A 22,697-nucleotide genomic window follows, 5' to 3' on the forward strand; every position below is an offset into this window, starting at 1 on the left:
TGTGTCTGAATTCTCACAGGATGGAGAGGACGTAGACATCAGCATTTTCTTAAAACTGGCTAATTTTTGCCGTTCTCCCTTCATTTTTCAAGTAAAACAAACAAAGCCTTCCTCTCTCCAGACTTCCTTCTTCTGGACAAGGCAATTTATATTTTCGCAATGTTCACTCTTCTCCCCAAACCCATCTCTACTCCACTCCTCAGTTCCCTGACTTCACTCAAAAACTGAATATCCCTTGCCCCACAATGATCATGACTATGGGTACCTGGCTCAGGAGGGTGTTTGCTTCTCCCTCTCCCTTTGCCTCTCCCCACCAGCAGGTAATTATTTACAAGTAATAAATGCTGGGTTTGAGTACAAAGACTTCACTCAAGAAATATAAATATTTCTCAAATAAGTAAAATCTTTAAAAATAATAATAAATAATAATAAAATAAAAATGGACATATCCCTTTATTCAGTTCAACCAGCTGGCTCACCTGTCCTCAATAGGTTCCACCAATCTCTTTCTCCACTCATGGACCCTACCCAGGTTAAACCTCACTCGCAGTTTGACTTTGTTTTCAAAATACCTGCCACTCACCTAAGAACTTAGCAACATTTATAATCTGGTACAGACTTTTTGGCCAAATGTTGCTTCATGTAGTCAGAGAATGCTAACTGCAATGTCTAGTTCTGTTGGTCTCAGCCTATTGATAGTGATGCTATTGACCTGAGTGCCTTAAGGCCTTCACCTGAGCCCTACAACTCATGGTGGCCCCCACGGATGTGCCTCCTATGGAACAAGTGATGTGGCTGGACTGACCCTTGTGGTTCTTACTGTAATTGTAAGTTGCACCTCAGCAACAACCATGGGGAAACGTTGAAGTACAGGACATACTACTCACAAGTCAGTCCTGTAGCAAGGGAGAGGGACAGAGAGAAAGTACAAACCCGGGGTTCCGCCTTTATTAGGGTTGAAGGTAGTGTACCTACAGTTTCTTGGGTTTGCTCTTTATGGGTGAATTTAAGACATAAGAGCAGGAATTAAGGCACAGGAAGGGAAAAGCAGGGTCCTTCAAGTGATTAGTTATCTATGTTAATCACAGAGAACTTTCTAAAACGGAAACTTCGGAGGTGGAGTGGCCCATTTTTTCCCTAGTTGTTTTGTTAGTAGCTGTGTAATACAGATGGCAATTCGTCTATTTGAGAGAACTGTCTTTGAAATGGATGTACTGGCAATCAAAAGGTTAATGACTGCAAAATTGGGTGAAGAGCGTGCTCCTGAGCCTGGCATCCTGGCACCAGAAACATCGTGCCTGAGCTGAGAAGATGAAACAACTTGAGGAATTCTTGAAGGCATACGCATCAGAGCCCCCGACTCTGGAGCATCCTGTTGCATAAGTATTTTCAGGAGCATCAAGGCCTTACACTGTAAGAAGAGAAAACAAAAGTCCAAGAGTAGTACGATGGAGTGCACACAGTCAGAACTAGTGCTGAGAACCATGCCCAGACCTCGTAATTTCACCAATTCTGCGACGGTCATACAGCACAGCTCTTCCTGAAGGAGGCCAAAGAAAGCAAAGGGGTACAGGTTCTGGAGCTAGACTGCTGGAATCAGAACCCCAACTTGCACGTTTATAAGCCGTGTGACTATGAACAAGATCCCTAACCTCCCCAGGGGTCCGTATTTTCACCAGTTCAAGTAGTAACAATGGCGCAGTTTAAGTAAGATAAGCCAACGTGGGAAAGCAGCTACACAAGGAGGCCTTTAGACCAGAGTGGCTCTAAGGCCTTGAGAGCCTACATGAGCAAACTGAAACCAAAGCCAGAATCAACGTACTCCAGCCCGAGAAAATTAAACTTAAGAACAACCAACCCCAGCGCTCAAGAAAGACAGCTGTCTAACCTATAATTCCCTTGCTTTGCTTCCACATCTTCTAGAAAGAAACCTTTCCCCTAGCGCCTGCTCATGAGCTGCCCCCGACCATTCTCAGTCTGAATCCATGTTTGCTCAGACCCCTCATCGGCCCCTTGTGTATCTGCCCGCTGCTACCGCTACTTCTTTACACATCTTTTCACACACGTCGTTTTAAGGACTCTGCACATCAAACAGAAAACTGATACCAGGTCTAACCTGAAACGTTGACTCACCTCAGCAGGTGGATGAAAAAGTCGTCCTGATGTCTTGTCTCTTCATTTTCTTCGTTGGCGCCTTACGTTTAGAAAACAAAAAGGGGGGGCGCCTGGGTGGCTCAGTGGGTTAAGCCACTGCCTTCGGCTCAGGTCATGATCTCAGGGTCCTGGGATCGAGCCCCGCATCGGGCTCTCTGCTCAGTGGGGAGCCTGCTTCCTCCTATCTCTCTCTGCCTGCCTCTCTGCCTACTTGTGATCTCTCTCTGTCAAATAAATAAATAAAATCTTAAAAAAAAAAAAAAAAAAAAGAAAAGAAAACAAAAAGGGCAGAGGGTAGTCATGGACTCTGCTACCTTTTTCAATATTTACACCTCCTAAAAGGCATCTGCACTACAATTTCCCTCTGAGGACAGAGAAGGTGAAGGACCGACTTTTCATCAGTGACCCTGGCGGAGGCACCAGAAGGGCCGACATCACCAACGGATACTTGAAGAAGCCATTTCTCCAGACACCAAGCGGTAGTTCTCACACGAGTCTGACCACGTGGTCCGCAAAGCCCTAGTGAGTCTGCGCACACGCAGCCCCCCCCCGCCCCGCCCCGCCACGTAGCAGGCGTGGGCTGCGCAGGCGCACGAAGACAGTGCCTCAGCTGCTGCCGTTGGAGGCCCGCGTGGCCTGAGGAGCCTGAGGGCCTGCTGGGGCCTGGGCTCCTTGAACCTTCAGTGATGCTTGCCAGGCAAGGTCTGGTGACCTGGCCCTGAGGACACTACCCCGGAGATCTGCCTCTTGATCCGGGCCTGGGCACTGGCAGAAAGACCTGGACGGGGTGCTGGAGGAGGTCTCCTGGGCGAGAGGACCATCCAGCGCGGGGACTCCGCCCCCCTGAGCCTGGACCTGGACCTTGAACAAGTACAATGAAGGGTAATGATGTCGCTTTGCTTACGGTATTTCTCAAATGTTAAAAGCCGAAAAGGGTGGCAGAGACCGAATTCGGGGCCCCCTACCTTCCCTCGCCTGCCCCATGCATCCTTGTGCGGACGCTGGGCATCAGCCGCCCGCTGTGCGTCCAGTCCAGTCCACTTCACCACGTGTGCGTCCGTGAGTCGCAGCCCAGGACTAGCCCTGGACGTGCGGAAATGAATTCCTTGGGTCCCAGGAAGTGACCCTGCCTTGGGAGCCAGACCTGCTCATTCAGAGTTAGGTAGACAACACTGTGATGGAGCGTAGGGGAGCAAGGAGAGGAGTACTAATAGACTCTGGGGCAGAGGACGCTTCCCCAAGAAGGGTGCTGTCGGAGCTATTAGGGCAGAAACCCCGGGAAGGGCCTGGGATGAGGCTGAGAAAGTGGGCAGGGAACAGCTCATGAAGGGCTTTATGGGCCCTGCTGAAGAGTTTGAACCTTATTCTGAAGACAGGAGTCGCATCCCTGCTAAAGATGGAGCAGTGGCTTCTAGACGTGAGCTCTCGGTGACTGTTTCCGAATTTCTCTGTCTTAAGGCAAGAGTAAAGAATGAGGATAGGGTTGGGAATGAGGACTAAGGACTTGTTCTGCAGCTGCTTTTTGATTAGTGATGAAAGCACCAGAGAATAGAAACAAATTATTAATTTTTATTTTTTTATTTTTTAATTTTTTTTTTTTTACAAAAATGAGATTCTTCAGTGGGTTCTAGAGTAACTGACCGTAGAATGTTTTTCTAAAAAATTCTAACCGTCATTTATTCCAGAAATGAATAAATTTATTTACAGGAATTAAGTGTAGAATTTCTTATTTTCTTCCAACATTTAAGCTAAAGATTTTTAAACACACACACAATCTGTTTTTTCATGGTACGTCAATGAATACTTCAGCTGGGGTGGCTTTCATGGGGGCCTGAAGGAGAGAGACTATAGGATGCTAAATATTCTGCTCCTGGTGCTTCCACTATCAGCTGTGAGAATTTTTATACATAAAGAAAAGGACTAATTACTTTGTATTATTTTCCTTTTTTTCTCAAAAGTGACACTAGCAATCTAGATAGGACTTCCTAGTTACTTTATATATAAATTCTGTAATTCTGTGCCTTTTATTTGAGCATGACGGAATGATTAATCTTGGTTACCTTTAGACCGGTACACTTTCTTCAGTATTTCTCAAAGGTGCTGTTTAATATATAAAACCTATTATTTATACTTAAGTTATTGTACTTAACATATTGTTTTCTCTACTGCCAATAGCTCTTATAGTCTTAACCTAGCTTTTTTCTGTCTCTGTACTTTATAGAATTAAGAGACAGAGAGAAAATGAATTTTAGAAACCAAAGACTCATTAAAATAATCAAATCATGAGATTTGAAGGGTACAGGGAATGAGAGTTCATTTACTCAAACCTGCCTCTCAAAAAGGCCAAGATTCAGGGTTTAAGATCATCCATTACATTATCACCTAAGTGACATGATTCATGTTATTGACTGAGGTATGACATGTTAGAAGATGTAGAACAATGTAATGTCAGATCCACAAAGGATACAGTTATTAGCCAGGTTTTCTGAACACCAGGGAGAAATGCAGAAAAAAGGGAGGGCGAGAGGGGAAGAAACAATAATGAAAGAACTCCTAGAAGAAGCCTTCAGTGGGAAAAAAAAGAAACAATAACAACAAAAGAACTTCTAGGAGAATCTTGAGGATTGTGGAAGCAACTTTGGTAAGTTGTCTGACGGTAGAAAAAGTTCTTTCATATAAAGAACTAGATAGCAAGTGTGTGACAGAAAAAAAAAATCATGAGCCCATGATGAATTTAAGTATAAGAATTTGGTTTTGAAATGTGAACATGGCATTATGAATTGCATTGAAGGCATTATGAATTGCAAATAAGTTGTTAAAAGCGTTACCAAAAATTCCCTAACATCGTTTCCTAAGTGTTCTTTATATTTTATCATCCAGGGCCACTGCTTACTACTCAGAGAAAATAACTGTAATATGCCTATACTTTTTAGTTGTAAGGAGAGGCTTTTCACTTATGGAGGCCATTATTCAGAACAGGTAGATGCCAGCTGATGCCTCTACAAACTTAGGCACAAAAAGAAGAAAACAGTTGCTTCAGAGTTTGGGAGGTGGTTGTAAAACAGTGGGAAAAGAATCAAACTTAAGTATTTTCTTCTGAGCAATGTGTGTATATGTGTTTTGTATTGTTTTGTAGCAGTTTGTTAATAAAAATTTCACCAAAGATTAGAAGCATAATCATCTAGAGGAAATGCTGGTAGTATGGCTCGATGTGTATGTTCAAAACTCTCTGCAGCAGATAGTCTTACTCTAGGGGTAAGTAAGACTTCAATTTGACTAAATTCAAGAATATGTACTACTTCAGTTTACTAAGGATTATTCGTGAATCTGGGAAGGTGCATATTTGGTTAAGTCAAAGGGTAAAAATGGGTTTAAGAAATTGTTTTTGAATATAGTTGACACACAATGGTACATCAGTTTCAGGTATACAACATTGTGACTCAGCCTCGCTGTACATTATGCTCTGCTCACCACAAGCAGAGGTAGCTACCATTTGTCACCATACGATGCTGTAACAAGATCATTGACTGTATTCCCTCTGCTGTACCTTTTATTTCTGTGACTTGTTCATTCCATAACTGAAATCTCCCTGTATCTCCCACTTCCCCTCACCCCCCCCAAAAATTTTTTTAATACTGATTGTCTCCTACAAATTTTGACTGATCTCATGTCTCTTCATACACAAATATGTGCTTATATATAAGCATATTGACTAAGCCAACATACATAGGGTGCTAGAGAAATCCCAAAAAGGAATAAAAGAAAAAGAAGTGTTGTTTTTTTTTTAAACTGGAAGAAAGATCTCTTGTTGATCTCTTTCTATTACTGTATTGATTTCTATGCGATAGAATGATTATTAATTTGTCTCTTCAATTATAAACAGAGAGCTTAGCTATCTCTTAGTAATACCAAGGAATTATGAAGATCATGCTCTTTCCCATCTGAAAGAGAAAGAACTTTTCTACTGGATGTGAACTTTTCCTTCGAACTTGGTCGCTGTGTAGATTGTCTCCCACCTGACTGTTCAGCTGAGGTTCTTAATGTCTTGGGAGTCACAGACCCTTTCTGACATAGGAAGGAAGCTCTGAATCTTCTCCCCAGCTTCATATACATATTGTAATCCTTTGCACTCATATTTTTGTGTGTGGGGAAGAGGCCTATGACCTCCTGAAATGCCATTTTTTGGCTCTAGGTTAAGAACAATTTTTAAATAAGAAAATCCATCTTGTTCTTCTCCACACACTAGCAGCCTTGCTTTCTAATATGGTTACTAGGATATTTCATAGTATTATATAGGACAGCCCCAATTATAAAGGGAGACACTACTTTTCAACTTCACTTAAGAGTTGGGAAAGTCAAGTGAAATTAATGTCCTTCATTCTGATGTGCTTATTCAAGAGATATTTCCTGGGCTCCCGCTTGTAGAGGTTGGTACAATAGTGAGATAACTAAATTCAGTCTCTCGAGGGCTTATCTATCTAGTAAAGATATTCTGCCAATCAAATCCAAAGAATCTCTGAAGAAAATGCCATTTTTTCAAATGGCAGTGCAGAGGAAATCTGAAATCTAAATGTATAAAAATGGGTAAGATTGTTACTGAAAAAGTAACAATGGTCTTTCTATAAAGAGAATTCTCTAAAATGTATCTTTAATATTATCTGATTGCATTTATGTGTTTTTAGACTATTTCCTTTGTAAGGAGCTGGAACTATTAAAGCATTAAATAGCTTCCTGTTAAAGTTTATATTCAAGTAAAAATAATATTACATCCAAGATTTTTACATTTATTTGTTTTAATTAAGTAGGCTCCACAACCATCATGAGGCTTGAACTCATGACCCTGAGATCAGGCATCACATGCTTCACTGACTGATCCAGCTAGGTGCCCAATCCTCTGAAATTTTTAAAGCGTAATTAAAAATGTGATTCAGTATGTGAAATATCAGTTCACATATAAATTTTTTTTGGATTATAGTTATCTTCTTAAAAACTAAAGTTGAGTAATAATTCTCCCCTCCACCAACCTTTCCCCTATCCAATAGGAAGACCTGGTACAAGCAAGTCTACACGATATTCTTTGTATCTCTGTGTTGGATTGTACCTCACCCCAGCATGCTTGTGATAAAGATACATACCAAGTATGCCTTGGAGGCAAAGGTAAACCTTTAAAAGATGCAAAAAGTGGTTCAACCTTAAAATTACTAATGTACAAGAACATATTGGATAAATGGCTTCCTGCATCCAAATAGCGTAGTAACCATATTTTGCCCCAAATACCTTCAGTGTTCTCTTCTCATGCCATTGCTCTATAGGTAGAAAGGATAGCAGTAGTAAGAGATTGTCAACCTTTCTGTGGGAGAATTGACTAGAATTATTATTGAACAGTATGATGCTCCAAGAATCGCTGATTCCTATTTGGTAAACCTCAGTACTTCCTGGTTAGGGCTTGCTTTGGGGGCTAACCAGTCCAGAAAATACATGGTAAGTGCATTCCTATTTAACTTTTATCTTTCATAAAGTATTGAATATTTCTTACAGTTAACATTTATTGGAGCTGTGTTATAAATTACATGGTTTTGGTACTAATATCATTTTCTTCTCACAGGCTGTCCAGATTATGATTGGCATATTTCATGTTTTCATGTGGTATTTCCTATTGATTTTGTATATGGGACAAATTAGAGGAGTCTTTGGGACATATGAACCTATAACTTACAAAGCAGGATGTTCTTTATGGGGAGTTATTGTGAGTAGAATATATTTATGATTTAATCATTCAGTAAATACTATTCATGCCAGTAGTGGAAGATAGGGAACAGTTTTTAAACAGAGATTTCAGGAGAATTATGTAAGTAAATCTCATGTTGGTAATTTATTCAAAATCAAATTCCTTTTTCAGCACATGTTTCCTTAGTACCTTTAACTTACCAGGGCTATTAAAAGAGATGTGGAAACAGGAAGGAATAAACAATGACAACCATAGGTTGGATTGACTTTATATATGTGAAAGACAAAGAATCTTAACCATAATATCCATTAGCATAGTTAATTTTCATATTTAGGGTCTTTACCTTCTTCACACAACGAGTCTATACTCACACATTCTCTAAACTTGTCATTACCTGCATTCTTCTGTGGTTTCTAGATAACCATAAGGCAGTAGGAATAGTTGAAGAGTATGGCATCCTCAAAGCTGAGCAAACAAATAGGGAAAGATAAACTATATTAAATTCTGTTATTTTGCCAAAAAAGGCTGAGAATTGACCGTTGGAGTTAGCAATGTGGAACCCAGCCATAAACTTGACAAGTAGTTTCAGTAGAATGGTGAGGCAAAACCTGACTGGAGTTGGTTTAAGAACTAATGGAAGGAGAAGAACTATAGAGACAGCAAATAAAAGTCCTTGAAGGACTCTGGTGTAATGTGGCATTGAGAAATGAGGTAGTAGCGGGAGGAAGTTTGGGTCAAGACAAGGTTTCTTATTTGTTTCAGTAAGTTGGAAGTATCATGTCTTTTATGATGGGATTGAACCAGAAGAGCAAAAATCAATATGAAATAAATGGAGAAAAGGAGAGATTAATAGAATCCTGCACTGGAGTAGGCAAGAGATGATGTTTTTAAATACACAAATACTTGGGTTCATGGACAGTTCATGTCTAGCAGTGGATCTCAACTAGAGGTGATTTTACCCCTTAGAGGACATTTGGTGATGTCTGGAGACATTTTTGGTTTTCACAGCAGGGGTGGGCATCTAGTAGGCAGAAGCCAAGAAAATGCATAAATATCCCACAAATTACAAGCTAACCCTTATAAGAAAAAATTATCCATCTTTAATGTAAATAGCACCAAGGTGGGTAACAGGATGGAAAGGTAGAGGAGCAAAGAGAAAGGACAAATTTTGATAGGTAGGTAGATGGGATATTGGGAGCTTGTGGAACTTCCCTTCCTATGACTTCAAATATCTCTGTGAATTAGGAAGCCAGATTATGGGCTGAGAATGAAAATTGGGTAATAAACTGGTTGTTTGAAGGGAGGGTTTAAAATGGTCATCTAGAAAAAGAGAGCGTATGCATTGTAGAAATGTAGTCTGACTTCCACTAAGATAAAGAGCTCATTTAAGCTTTAGGAACAGGGTGTGTGTAGTGAGATGTGGGTCAAATGGTTGTGTGTCTTTCTCAGGTCCCGTTTGGCTGCATGGGTTCAGGCATTCAGTGAGAAGGAAACCTGCATTTAATCAGAATTTGGGTTTAACCGTGCATCTGTGATCAAACAAGAATGGTGCAAAGGAGTTGAAAGTGTATATAAGTGAGTGTAATAGTTAACCATGGAATTTAAACTGGTGAAGGAAAGAATATAATGGAAGTGAGGGGCTTGATCATAGATGCAGATGGATTCAAAGGATTGTTAAAGTTGGGATACTACAGAACCTGATGTAGAAAGATAGAAACTAGTAGTCCTAGTGAGATACTTGGAATTGAGATTTGGAAGATGTCATACTTATTGGCAGAAACAAACACAAGAGAATGAATATGGGAGTGAGCGACTGAGATAAGATGGGGTCGGAGGATTAGAGAAGAGAAATTCAAAGAACTGTAATACCAAGGTGTTAGAAGGATCACACACACACACACACACACACACACACACACACACACCAAGGTCTAAGAAGTGTTAGTAAGATAGGAATTAAAATCACCAAGACTAGAGTGACCAAATCAACTTCAACCAGGCTAGATAGTGGGTGATAGAATCTGATGACATTTGCTTCAAACCTGGGGGAGAGACAAGCATTGGAAGTAATAAGGAGCAAGGAGACCACTTACACAGAAACAGTGGTATAAGGGCTGTAAGAGAAAATGGCCGCCACTTGAGAGAGCTGCAGAGAAAGTAGTGACCTCTAGGAGTTCCTCTTTGTACATTGGCTCACAAGGGTCAAAGCATTGCTTTAGAAAACAATAGTGAATTTGCAGACAAAATCCAGATAAATGATTCATGTCCCTCAGTGTTTAATTGTACATGTTATAAAAATAACATGTGTAGCTCTTAGAATAAATTATCTAGAATTTCAGCTAAATTAAATCCAATGGAAAACTCTCATAAACTTTGAAAGGCATTTTGTGAAGCACATGGTTTGCTAATCTAGCTACAAAGCACTCTAGTTTGTAATTCAACTCATATTAGCTCTTCCTCTCACTGTGTACCTCCTTAGAAATCTCAGCTTTTATTACAGAATGAAGTGCTGTGTGTGTAAATTTAAGTTATCCTAGAGGAGTTAGTAAGCTTTAAGATTTGATCTCCCTCAAACCATAAGTGACTCTTAATCTCACAAAACAAACTGAGGGTTGCTGGGGGGAGGGGGTTTGGGAGAAGGGAGTGGGATTATGGACCTTGGGGAGGGTATGTGCTTTGGTGAGTGCTGTGAAGTGTGTAAACCTGGTGATTCACAGACCTGTACCCCTGGGGATAAAAATATATGTTTATAAAAAATAAAAAATTATTAAAAAAAAAAAAAAAAGATTTGGTCTCCCTATAAATGGTATAGCATGAATGCTGTTTTTCCACAGATTGTTCTTTGATTTAGATCTTTGTGAATTCACTAAAACAGATAGGACAAAAGGAATGTTCCAAAGGAATTATGTAGCTCACCTCCAAACAATATGGCATAACTTTATACTTCTGGGAAATAAAGTACCCTGGTATGAAATAATGGAAACTCTTTAAAAAAAAAAAAAAAAAGAGACCAAAACATGAGTTACAGTTGTTACTTAGTAATGGCCACAGTCTTAACTGTGTACAAACACAGTTTGGAATAGACTCATGAAACCACTTTTCACATTTAGATATGCATACAGTAATTGCAATCAGTGGCTTCATTTTATTAGGAAGGATAGCATTTGAAATGATAATCAGATGAGTTCAGAAAGCAGGCACAGATATAAGCAAACTTGGCTCCTGATTTGGGACTCTTTGAGTCATCTTTGGTACACACCACAACCTGAATTCTGCCCACTGTCTCCTATGTTTCTATGATTAGTGACCCGGCTATTAGCTTTCAGTTCATGACTATATGATGGAAACTTGTCCCGACCCCTTCTACTGAAACTTCTTTATATCTTGTTACTCTTAGTATTCTAAAAATAACAGATGTGGAAGAGAGAGTTGTTAAAAATACATCTTAAGTTGATGAGCATTATCAATGAATATTTATAAATATGTTTTTATATCCAGTTTATCATTACAGGAGTCTCCATAATAAGAGCAGTAAGGCATCAGACTCAAGGCGTGGTAAGTGGAGATGCTTCGGGTATCCTAGAAATCACTTGTCACAAAACTAAGCAGATTTTAGTGAGTATCTGAGCAATGAAGGAATTTACCTTACTTGTAAAATAAAGAATTAAGTGAAAAGCTAAGAACTCATAACTTAATGTGGACAAACTTTCTAAATTAGAATCATTGTGTAAATGTTCTAAATTTAATATAGGGTTTTTTGGTTTGGTATTCTACCTTATTTTAATATTGTATAAACTTTACTAGTAGACAGAATTTAATAGAACCTAATAATGCCTTTATATATAGATATAATATTACTATAAAACTTCATTTTCCTAAACTATTAGGTTTGAGAACAGTATTATATCTTATATTAAAATAGAGGATCTGTCCAGAAGATCCATCCATGGTATAGGTAAAATACTGGTAAGAAAAATATCTTAGACTCCTAGAGTTAAGAAATCAGTGAGTCTGATCTCATAATTATACAGATAAAAACATATCCAAAATTATTGATTGATTCCCCTAGAGAATGAAAATCCTAGATTAAAAATCACTGCATCTTCTTTGGCTTATTTCTATAGGTAGTCAGTTTCCATCTTTATTTTTGTTTCTTTTTCTATTTTATGGTGAATCTCCTTTTGTTCAAATCCTATCTTAACAATCTTTCTTCCTCATGACTCAGAAGATTGTAAAATACAACATCTTTTAGCCCAAATTGAAAATTGATACTTATTGATGTGATATTTCACTGTTCCTTCCAGATTAGTTGGGTTTCATATAAACGCGGAAAATATTTTATCCAAGTGGCAAGCATTCCAGACCTCTAAAGCTCCAGAAACTAGATTAGAGTTCTGACGAAATGATTTTTTTTCGGCAATACAAACTAACAAATTTACCATGTATCTTCTTTTCAGATTACATTTGCTTTTATCATGAACATCTTCTGCATAATTGTTGCAGTTATTGCATCAATTCTAACAGCAATTGAGTTGTCTTCTTTTAATTCCGTGTCATATAGGAATTATGGACAAGCAGTAAGTGACCAATTCTTTAGGAACATCTTAATTTCGAACAATTCTCTTCCAAGGTTTTAAAGCCTTTGGAAGTAAAATAAGGCTTTTATTAGTCTTTAAGAAATCTTTTGTTTTAAGTAGTAAGCTCTTGATTGAAAGTTTCAATTCCAAAGTAATTCTAACATGATTTTTTGGTAAATATTAATAGAATGTTTGAATTCCTGACTGCCCAATTAAAATAAAGCAAGTAGATAATGTGAAGGCTTCAGTGATAAGTGTGTATGCATTAGGCATAGGGTCACTGATGATTCTCTTAATGAAATAAAAGCATATCCTTAAAGTGATCTTAAAACCATTCCCAAAATCAACAAAATAATTCTGCAACTAATGCATATATTGTAGACACCTGGTAATTTCTGGTTTAACACAGAGCTTTTCATATACAGCCAATTTTTTTGAGATTTATTTATTTATTTATTTATTTTAGAAAGAGAGAGAGCACACAAGTGGGGGGAGAGGGAGAGAGAGGGTCCTCAAGCAGACTCTCTACTAAGTGTGGAGCCCGATGTGTGGCTCCATCCTGAGACCAAACCCTAAGATCGTCACCAGAGCCAAAATCAAGAGTCGGATGTTCAACCAGCTGAGCCACCCAGGCATCCTCATACAAAGATTGTTTTTGTGTCTCACATGAATTTTGCTTTATGTAGTCAAATGCTAAATGTGTGTGAATCTGTCTTGTTTCCATTTAACTAAATATCCAATCCCATACTTTGTAGCAGAGAAATAACTGTATTTCAATTTTATTGGCTTTAAATTCAGAATTACAGAATATTAGTGCTGCAAAAGACTTTGAAATGAGAATATATTAGAGTAGAGCTCCTCTTTATTATTGAACAATAAAACAAAAAATAGCAACTTGAAAGTTCCAATTCAAAAATAATTCTAATGAGAAGACTCATTGTAGATGAGGCATAATCTTCCTGCTTCCCCTATATCAACTTTCCTCTCTCTATACCTGCACTGTATTATAAAGGGACCATCAGTGGAGGGAATCCAAGCATGAAAAACAAAAACCTAGAAAACAATGAAAGGATGAGAGAAGATACAATAGCACCCCCAAATGAACTGTGTGTAATGATTGATTTAAATGAGTATGCATCAGATTTTCCCTATACATTGTAAGAAATTCTCCATTTTCCCTAGAAATTCATTCTGGGAATCTTCAGTTTTAATTCTGGTGGCAGAGATAAGGAGGAATAATTAGGTTATTAAGTGGAGGATTATATCAAATTATTTAGTTGCCCACTCTTATTCACAAGCTTATAATTATCAGTTTAAGATAATAATGACATAATTTCCAGGACTCACCTTTTGTAAACACCATTACAAACCATTGTAGACTGTATTTATCTGAACTCAGTATTAATGATCAATTTCACAGTCTCCCAAATGCACAAGTTTTATTTTTGTTTGCAGTGATCAATTACTTGAATGAACTTATATATTAGACCGACATCTCTAATCCACAGTCTTCTCTTAGAGGCATTACAGAATACTATTCCTGCATTTACTAAGGCACCAACCTTTTACAAGATTTGCCACATGACAGCTTTTCCAATAAAAACAAGCTGTTTGGCTAAACCCATAAACTCATCAAGTTATCAGTGTTCCCAGGTAGGTTCAGCTATCCCAAAAAGTGCATGTCTCTGAAGCATACTTCTCTTATAGCAAAATAGTTGATAATCTAAATCCAGAACCAGACTGATTTTATCTAAACACTGTCTTCAGTACTCACTGTCAGTGAGTGACCTTGTGGACAAGTTTCTTAACTTCCCTGTTCCTTTGTTTCTTTCTCTTTTTTTTTTAAGTTCTATTTATTTATTCATGAGAGACAGAGAGACACACAGAGAGAGGCAGAGGCAAAGGTAGAAGCAGGCTCGCCAAGGAGCAGGGAGCCCGATGCAGGGCTTGATCCCAGGACCCTGGGATCATGACCTGAGCAGAAGGCAGACGTTTAACCATCTGAGCCACCCAGGCGCCCTTGTTCCTTAGTCTCTTTCTGTGTCAATAGAGAAAGTGTTAACACATACCTATTAAACTGTTTGTCTGCCAGACTCCAGTCCTGTTATTCTTTTATTTTTTATTTTTTTAATTGCTGCTTCATTTTCTTTTTTAAAATTTTTTATTGTTATCTTAGTCACCATACAGTACATCTTTAGTTTTTGATGTAGTGTTCCACAGTTCATTGTTTGCATATAGCGCCAGCTTGATGCTTCCACTTTGATATGCTTCTGTTGTCACCATCTCAAATTCAACAGATATAAAACAGAAAATATTTGTCTCTCAAAAGTACTGTGCTGCACAACTCCCTTATTTCAGCCTCTAAAGCTGAAAACCTTGAAGTAATCCTTCACCCTTCTCTCTCCACTATCTTCCCAAATATCAATTACTGTTTAGTATTTACTTTAATTTTTATTAACTAGGGCTCTCCTAGTTGTAAGTGATAGAAAATACAACCCAAATCGACTTAAGCAAGAAAAGGGGCACTTACTGACTTCTGCTGCACTCAAAGGCTTAATTCAGTCATTCTCTCCGTTGTTTGCCTGTTTGAACTTCTCTGGCAGATATCTTGCTATTTACAGGGGCAGAATTTAAGAATAACACTAACATATACAAGTTAAGGAATGTGGACAAAATGACTTTTTACAGTCTTGGCAACAAAGAAGTCACCAGTACTTCCCAGCTAAAATGCTACTATTATTGTGTTTCTGCCAACAAAATTAAATCATAATTCTGATAAGGTAACTTGATATTTCAAACCCTCTATAGTATTTTCTTTATCTTCCTGTTACTATCATACACTCCTTATACCTGAGTTATACTGAGTTACCTGAGTTCAACTCGCTTTATCATTTTCTTAAAACATGTTCATTCTTCCATGCATTTTCCCCCTCACATTATCAAACCATAGGTCATGTGATACGTATTTTAGCTTTATTATTTTTCTACTTTATGTCTCCATTAATTATTTTATCACACTTTTAATGTATGCTATTACATTTTTTCTAGAACATGTCACAAAAAAACTAGTAAATGAGAATTTAAAGCTGCCTAGAATGTTGCTTCCCTCCTTTGTTTCTTGGTCTTACTCTTATTTTTAATGTCTTGCCTTTTATGAAGACTTCCTGGATACAAATGGCTTAGGACAAATTTCCTGCCCCTAAAATTCCTGAGCAAGTTTTTATCCATTCTGACATATTTGACCTTATTATATGTTATTTTATATTATCTTTCTGTCTTTTCTACTTGAATATAAACTTTAAGAAGGCAAGAATTTTCTGTCATCTCATTCTTACCATATACTCCCTACCACCTAATAGTTTCTTGCATAAAAGATATTAAATAAACCCAACAAAAACAGAAGGAGGAAGAGAAAGAATTGAAGGAGAGAGATTGTAATGTTATTATTTCCAGGTCTGAATGTCATTCTTGTCTTTCTACAGCCAGCACAAAAAACTACATTTATTTTCAGGATTGGAACCAATATCATTCATCCTGATATGTAGTTGAAAATATCTTTCTGATTGCAGTAGAAGGGATCTGCTTTATTATCCCAGCAAAATCATAGTCACTCTTTATTTTCAAGGGAGATGTTGTTGTTTGAGGATTTATTCATCCTTCCACATCACGCTACAGCAATTTCTATGTAAGATTTTTATCACCACACATACAAATTTAAGTAAGTTTGTAATTAATAACCGTTGTTTTAATACATGAGAATTGCTTGATAAAATCTCTTAGTAGCCATCTTATCACTGGAGACAGAGAGTCAAATCTTACTGACCTAAGAGCTTGGATAGATGTCGGGGATGGCCAGCAATCCCTCTGCAGACAATTGAAAGATTACTCCAGACTTTGCCATGAAAAAGATGAGGAAAGGGGGTCAGCGCTCAGAGACAAAGACCCTTTGTGCTTCTTTGCTCCCAGCTTTATTGGTCCTTCAGGATAATCACAAATCTTTGTCACTGTTTCTCATACACGTAATGTGTGACAAGGGGTTTTACTGGAACTAGGAGGATCTGTTTATGGGAAAGATAGGATATGCTAACCTGTGTGTTCTTCGAGTCCTACTAAACATAGCCTAGAGGATAGTGAATACATCTTTTAGGTCACAGGAAGGTTTTTTGGGCTAAGCTTCCAGAAAGGCAACTCCCACAGCATTCCAGTGGCAGAGTGGTCACACAGGCCTCGGCATTCCAAAGTCCTACACCCCTCACCCCTCTCCAAAACCTTCCCTTGCTCCCAGCGGCCACTTGTTTACATTTTAGTAAGCCAGGTATTAGGGATGATTTCATGCTCTACATTAACCCCAACAGATAGAGACTCTGTCATGAAGAGAATAACGAGAATGAGGAGTTATAAGAAGTGAGACAAGAATGCTGAGTGACGAAGACCACCAGTGGAAGCTGAAGATAATGAGCAGGGGGAATTAAGTGTAGGAAAAGTGGAGTGGAAGGCAAAGTAGTAGAGATGACTAGGGAAGCCGAATGGTCTAAGCAGCTTATTTATTTTTCCTATTTTCCTTGACACTCATAGTAGGAGCTGTTCTGCGAACATATTTACACTTATTAAAGATAGTAATGCAAGATTTCTCCCTATTCTCTGGTTTCAGAAACTTGGAAGGGAAGTTTCACGGATTTTACTGATATCTTACCCCTTGGAATTTTCTATTGCATTAACTTACTCAATCTTTGGCTGTATTGATTTGGTAAGTGTTTATCTATTCTGGCAAGTCAAGAGTTGCTGATTTCTAGCACATACACTCTATAAGGAGATGATACAATATGTTAAAACTCATGAAATGGGAATATGTCACAATATTTCCTTTATTTCTCTTATTTTTATTGTTTATAAAGTTACAAAAATAATACATGAAACTATAAAGTAAAATTATAGAATAAAAATTATTGTCCCTCTTACTGTAGTCCTCATCATACCCACACATCCAAATCTAAACAAAAAGACACAAACACACACACAGACACACTATACACAGTTTTCTTGTATACTAATTATGTAATCATATTCGTGTTATCACATGATTTTTCCCAACTATCATAAACATCTTTTCATTATAAAACAAAACAATCATATTTTTCCTTAGTATTTATTTTGACTTTTTTTCTTGCTGCATCTTTGGCTTTTTTTCATTTTGGTTTTTTTTTTATTATAAAAAATAATCTTTACATGTAAAACTAGTATTTCTGTAGATAGTTGATTCCTAGAAGTGTAATGACAAGTTTGATAACATACCACAAAAGTTTATGAGAATGATTATTTTATACAAGCTTTAAATAAAACTAGATATCAGGGTGCCTGGGTAGCTCAACTGGTTAAGGCAACTCTTGATTTCCAATCAGGTCATGATCTCAGGGTCATGAGATGGAAGCCTGCATAGGGCTCTGCACTACATGTGGAGCCTGCTTAGGATTCTGTCTCTCTTTCTCTGCTGCTCTCCACCTCGCTCTTGCATGCTATGCTCTCTCTTTCTCACTCAAGAAAAAGAAAAAAGAAACTAGATATCTACACATTCATTCTTTCACAAATATTTATGGAGGGCCTGCTATTTCCTAGGCGTTGTAATAGGCACTAAGGATGCAATCATTAACAAGACAACATCCCTGCCATCAGGAAGTTTTCTTTTCAGTGGAGAAGAATGACAATTAACAAGTAAATATATATCTGTATTTATGTGTGTATAAATTATAATCAATGATGTTTACATGTAAGACTAGTAAATATTTGGATTGGATTAAAGTTCACCCTAATGATTTTATTATGATTTCATTACTGTTTTATAAAGACTCGATCTCCAAATAGAGTCAAATTATGAGGCACTGGGAGTTAGGACTTCAACATATGAACTTTAGGGGGACACGGTGAAGCCCTTTACATAGTGTTTAAGCACAACCTCTGACTAGTCATTGGTACCTACTTATGCTGACCAGGGGAAAACCCCATTAAATGCATCTTAAAAACAAAAACATCAGGGCGCCTGGGTGGCTCAGTGGGTTAAAGCCTCTGCCTTCAGCTCTGGTCATGGTCCCAGGGTCCTGGGATCGAGCCCCCCCATCGGGCTCTCTGCTCAGCAGGGAGCCTGCTTCCCCCTATCTCTCTGCCTGCCTCTCTGCCTACCTGTGATCTCTGTAAAATAAATAAATAAAACCTTTAAAACAAAAACAAAACCCATGAATTTAAAAAAATGAAAAACATAAGTAAACATATCAAAGGCCAAACACTGCAAGGGACACAGGCTCCACAAAATTAGTACAGGCAAGTCACAAAAGGCAGTTATAACAACCACTCTGGGGGAAAGATAAGAGAATCAGAATCCAAAGTCTCTACAATATCTTATCTAAAATATCCATTTTCAACAACAACAAAAATAATGACATGCAAAGAACAGGAAATGGTGACATATACACTTAAAAAAACAGTAGCTACATGGTGATGCAACATGGGGGCTTAAGTGGGTATGAGAAGAATCAATGAAACAAGATGGGATTGGGAGGGAGACAAACCATAAGTGACTCTTAATCTCACAAAACAAACTGAGGGTTGCTGGGGGGAGGGGGTTTGGGAGAAGGGGGTGGGATTATGGACATTGGGGAGGGTATGTGCTTTGGTGAGTGCTGTGAAGTGTGTAAACCTGGTGATTCACAGACCTGTACCCCTGGGGATAAAAATATATGTTTATAAAAAATAAAAAATTATATAAAATGAAAAAAAAACAGTAGCTACAGTTTTGGGGGGGAAGAGAATGACAAATGTTGGGCTTCACAAAGACTTCAAAGAACTAAAGAAAAAAGTGTTAAAAAATTAACATGTTAATTAACATTAAAAATAATGATTCCTCAAACAAGAGTATGAATGTCTATTACCTTGATTCTGGTGATGGTATCATAGTGTTCATATATGTTTAAATTTGTTTAATTGCACCCATTTAATTCATACAGTTTTTTGTATAACAGTTATACCTCAATAAAGCTATTAATTTTCACTAAGTATTAATATAAATAAAAGAGATACTAATTATTAAAAAGAACCAAATAGAAATCCACTTTAGGAATACAGTTACTGAAACGAAAAACCCACCAGAGGGGCTGAGTAGCAGATTTGTGCTGACAGAAGACAAAATTAGTAAACATGATAGAATGATACAGATCATCCAATCTGAAGATCATGAAATAAAAAGAAGAAAAATTAATAACACCTCAGAGATCTTTGGGACACCACCCAATACACTAACATATGCATAATGAGAATCCCAGAAAATGAGGGAACAGGAAAAATACTTGAAGAAATAATGGCCAAAATTTTCCTAAATTTGATGAAAAATATTCCTCATAAGAAAGAAACTCAATAACGTCCAATTAGAATAAGCACAAAGATAAGCACAAAGATACTCACTCCTAGACACCTGAGAACCAAACTGAACTAAAAAAGAGGGAAAATCTTAAAGGCAGGAAGAGAAGAATGATTTCTTATACAATAGAACCACAGTAGGATTAAAATAGATGACTTCTCATCAACAACAACAGAGACCTGAAGGCAATGACATGGCACACCAAAGTGTTGGAGGAAAGCAGTCAAGCATGAATTCTGGATCTTTTAACCATTCACACATGGAGGGCAAATAAAGACATACACAGATGAGCAGACAGAATGCATGGCTAAGAGAACTGCCTTACAAGAAGCACTAAAGGAAGTTCTTTAGTCTGAAAAGAAGTGGTATCCGATAGTACTCAAAAATACATGAAGAAATAAAGAACATCATTAAAGGTAATTATTGCAGATGACTATAAAAAATATATAAATACACCTTTTGTGCTTCTCTTAGCTGATTGAAAAGACAATTGCATAAATTGCATTGGGTCCATCCAGATAATCCAAAATTAACTCCTTATTCTAAAGTCATGTTATTACCAAACTTAATTCCATCTGTCACAACTACGCAACTCTACCTTATAGCTTGAAAGCAGCCATAGACAATATATAAATGAGTAGATATGGCTTTGTTTCAGTTGAACTTTACAAAACAGTTAGTGGACTCAATTGGGTCCATATTCCAGAGTTTGCCAACCCCTATTCTATAGATATATATTGTTCCCTTTTTCCTCTGAAATTTTAAGAAATTTTATAAAAATTTATAAAATTAAAAATTACAGCACTGTATTGTTGAGTACATAACATCTAGGTGTACTATATATGACAGCAGTATCACAAAGGAAGGTGGAAGGATGAAGCTACATGAGAATGAAGTTTCTATATTTTACTGGAATTAAAGTAGCAGGTACCTGAAGCAGTCTGTGATAAATTAAGATGCAAATTCTAATTCCTAGACTAAGAACTAAAAACTAAGAACACTCAAAATGTATAATAAGATAACAAAGAAATTAAGATAATATCTAGAAAGTAGTAATAGGCAAAGGAGGAACATAAAAGACACAAGACCTATAGGAATTTAAAAGCAAGGTATTAGGCATAAATCCAGCCATTTCAATAACATTAAAATAAAACCACACTGAGATATTCATTTCCTAACAGAATGATTAAGTTTCAAAATACAATTCTAACTGATAATAATGCTGATGGATAAAAGAAATCTTTCACTCCTACTTGGAATTTAAATTATTACAACAACTTCAAAAACTTTTGGGGCATTTTTATGGAAAGTTAAGATGTGCATACCTTATAAGTAATTTTAGTTTTTAGCATATACACAACAGAAATATGTATGCATATGTATTAAGATACACTTCCAGGAAAATGCCAATAGTATTCATAATAGTCCCAAAATGGAAACGCTGCAAATGGGTGAATGGTGAGTATATTGAAGTATATAACTCTGTTAAATTCTGCATAGTAATTAAAATGAACTATACCTGTACTTACAATAAGGATGATTCTCACATGCATAATGTTAAGTATAGACAGGCCCAAAGAATGCATAATTTATGATTCCATTCAGATGAAGTTTGAAACCAGGCAAAACTAATACTCAACTACAATGTTTACAGAGGGATGCAAGCTAGTGAAACTGGAAAGAAAAGAAAAGATTAATTACCTAAAAGTAAAAGAAAAAAAAGTTACTTTTGGAAGGAAGAAATGGGTAATAACTGGGAAATATCATGACAGGGTAACTTTTGGAATGCTGGCATCTGTTCATGTTCAAGAAGAATTTTTTGTTGTTGTTATAGTTTGGAAGTATGCCAAAAAGTCACAAGTGTCTGGGGCCCCTGTGCGGCTCAGTTGGTTGAGCATCCAGCTGTTGATTTCAGGTCAGGTTGATTTCAGGGTTGTGAGTTCAAGCCCCATGCTGGGCTCCACACTGGGTGTGAAGTCTACTTAAAAAAAAAAGTTTCAAATGTCTAGTAGGAATTAAGGGAGTAGTTTGAAGTACAATTGGGACACAAAGAGGACACATGGCACTTTAACATTTTATTCTATAAACATCAGTACCATTTTTTTTTAATTAAGTAATTGTTACATGTATGATCTTAGGAAGAATGATAAGATTTATAAGAAGTTAATTTTTTTTTCAGAATCATCATGATGAAGATACTCTCACAGCTGTTACAGAGGAAGCTGAGAGCACTTTTTAAAAACCTTAGAAATGTGAGATTTCTCCTGGTGCTCATACCTGACGTGGGCCCTAATGATATCTCTGCATAACAAGGCTGCTACAAAGCCCACAGATTTTGTGCAAAAGAAAATACAAACAAGTTGGATTTTTCTTCTTGGTATTCGAGAAATTTCTCTGCACATATTTTTGTAGGCTCCAAGTAGAAAGCTTTTCCCTACTTAGATATATTATTACAAGGAGAAATTTATTTTCTAGGTACTCTGTACCTGTCAACTCTGTGTAACTCTAAAGCTATCAACTCTCCCTAATAGAGCTTTTGCTCTATAAAAAAGATTTGTGATTGTCTCTAGAGGACAAGCAAAATGTCTCAAGTACAGGCAGTAAAGACTTGGAGCACAATACTGTGTAATTCTCAGGAAAACTTTAAATAATTTATGCCCCTACAAGTGAAGAGTACATTTCAGAATGAGTTCTTCTACCTGAACTAGCTTCTACCTGAACAAAATACAAATCAAAAGTCATCCAACCCATAATCCTTTCATTGTTCTTCTTTGACTACTCCTCTCCTCATTAAAGTTCCTTTCTGCCCTGAAAGTCTCTACTGTCTTCCTTC

General features: G+C 37.3%; 1 protein-coding gene across 7 annotated transcripts; it reads left to right on the forward strand.

Annotated features, from left to right (window-relative positions):
* The first annotated feature begins 2,739 nt into the window (after positions 1–2,739).
* Positions 2,740–22,697, forward strand: MS4A13 (membrane spanning 4-domains A13). Of its 7 annotated transcripts, none has more exons than XM_004770399.3 (7): positions 2,740–3,036; positions 5,294–5,409; positions 7,760–7,900; positions 11,381–11,437; positions 12,340–12,459; positions 17,111–17,206; positions 22,044–22,697. In XM_004770399.3, the coding sequence occupies exons 2-7, from the start codon at positions 5,356–5,358 to the stop codon at positions 22,101–22,103; spliced, it is 528 nt and encodes a 175-aa protein (XP_004770456.1). In that variant the 5' UTR covers positions 2,740–3,036; positions 5,294–5,355; the 3' UTR covers positions 22,104–22,697. The 7 variants fall into 7 exon arrangements, with proteins under 7 accessions (XP_004770456.1, XP_044919046.1, XP_044919052.1 ...); XM_045063099.1 differs by having other exon boundaries at positions 2,741–3,036; positions 5,291–5,409; XM_045063107.1 differs by lacking the exon at positions 2,740–3,036 and adding an exon at positions 7,197–7,311 and having other exon boundaries at positions 5,303–5,409.

Source organism: Mustela putorius, unplaced genomic scaffold (assembly GCF_011764305.1).
Source record: "Mustela putorius furo isolate JIRA1106 unplaced genomic scaffold, ASM1176430v1.1 tig00000127_pilon_pilon_pilon, whole genome shotgun sequence".
Classification (NCBI taxonomy): domain Eukaryota; kingdom Metazoa; phylum Chordata; class Mammalia; order Carnivora; family Mustelidae; genus Mustela; species Mustela putorius.

What these genes read in the sequence shown, in the direction of transcription:
- MS4A13 (XM_004770399.3), top strand. Translation starts at nt 5,356, where the DNA reads ATGGCTCGATGTGTATGTTCAAAACTCTCTGCAGCAGATAGTCTTACT. An exon ending in GGCATCAGACTCAAGGCGTG is followed by an intron (nt 11,438 to 12,339) that starts GTAAGTGGAGAT and finishes TCTTCTTTTCAG; the next exon opens with ATTACATTTGCTTTTATCAT. An exon ending in TCTTTGGCTGTATTGATTTG is followed by an intron (nt 17,207 to 22,043) that starts GTAAGTGTTTAT and finishes TTTTTTTTTCAG; the next exon opens with AATCATCATGATGAAGATAC.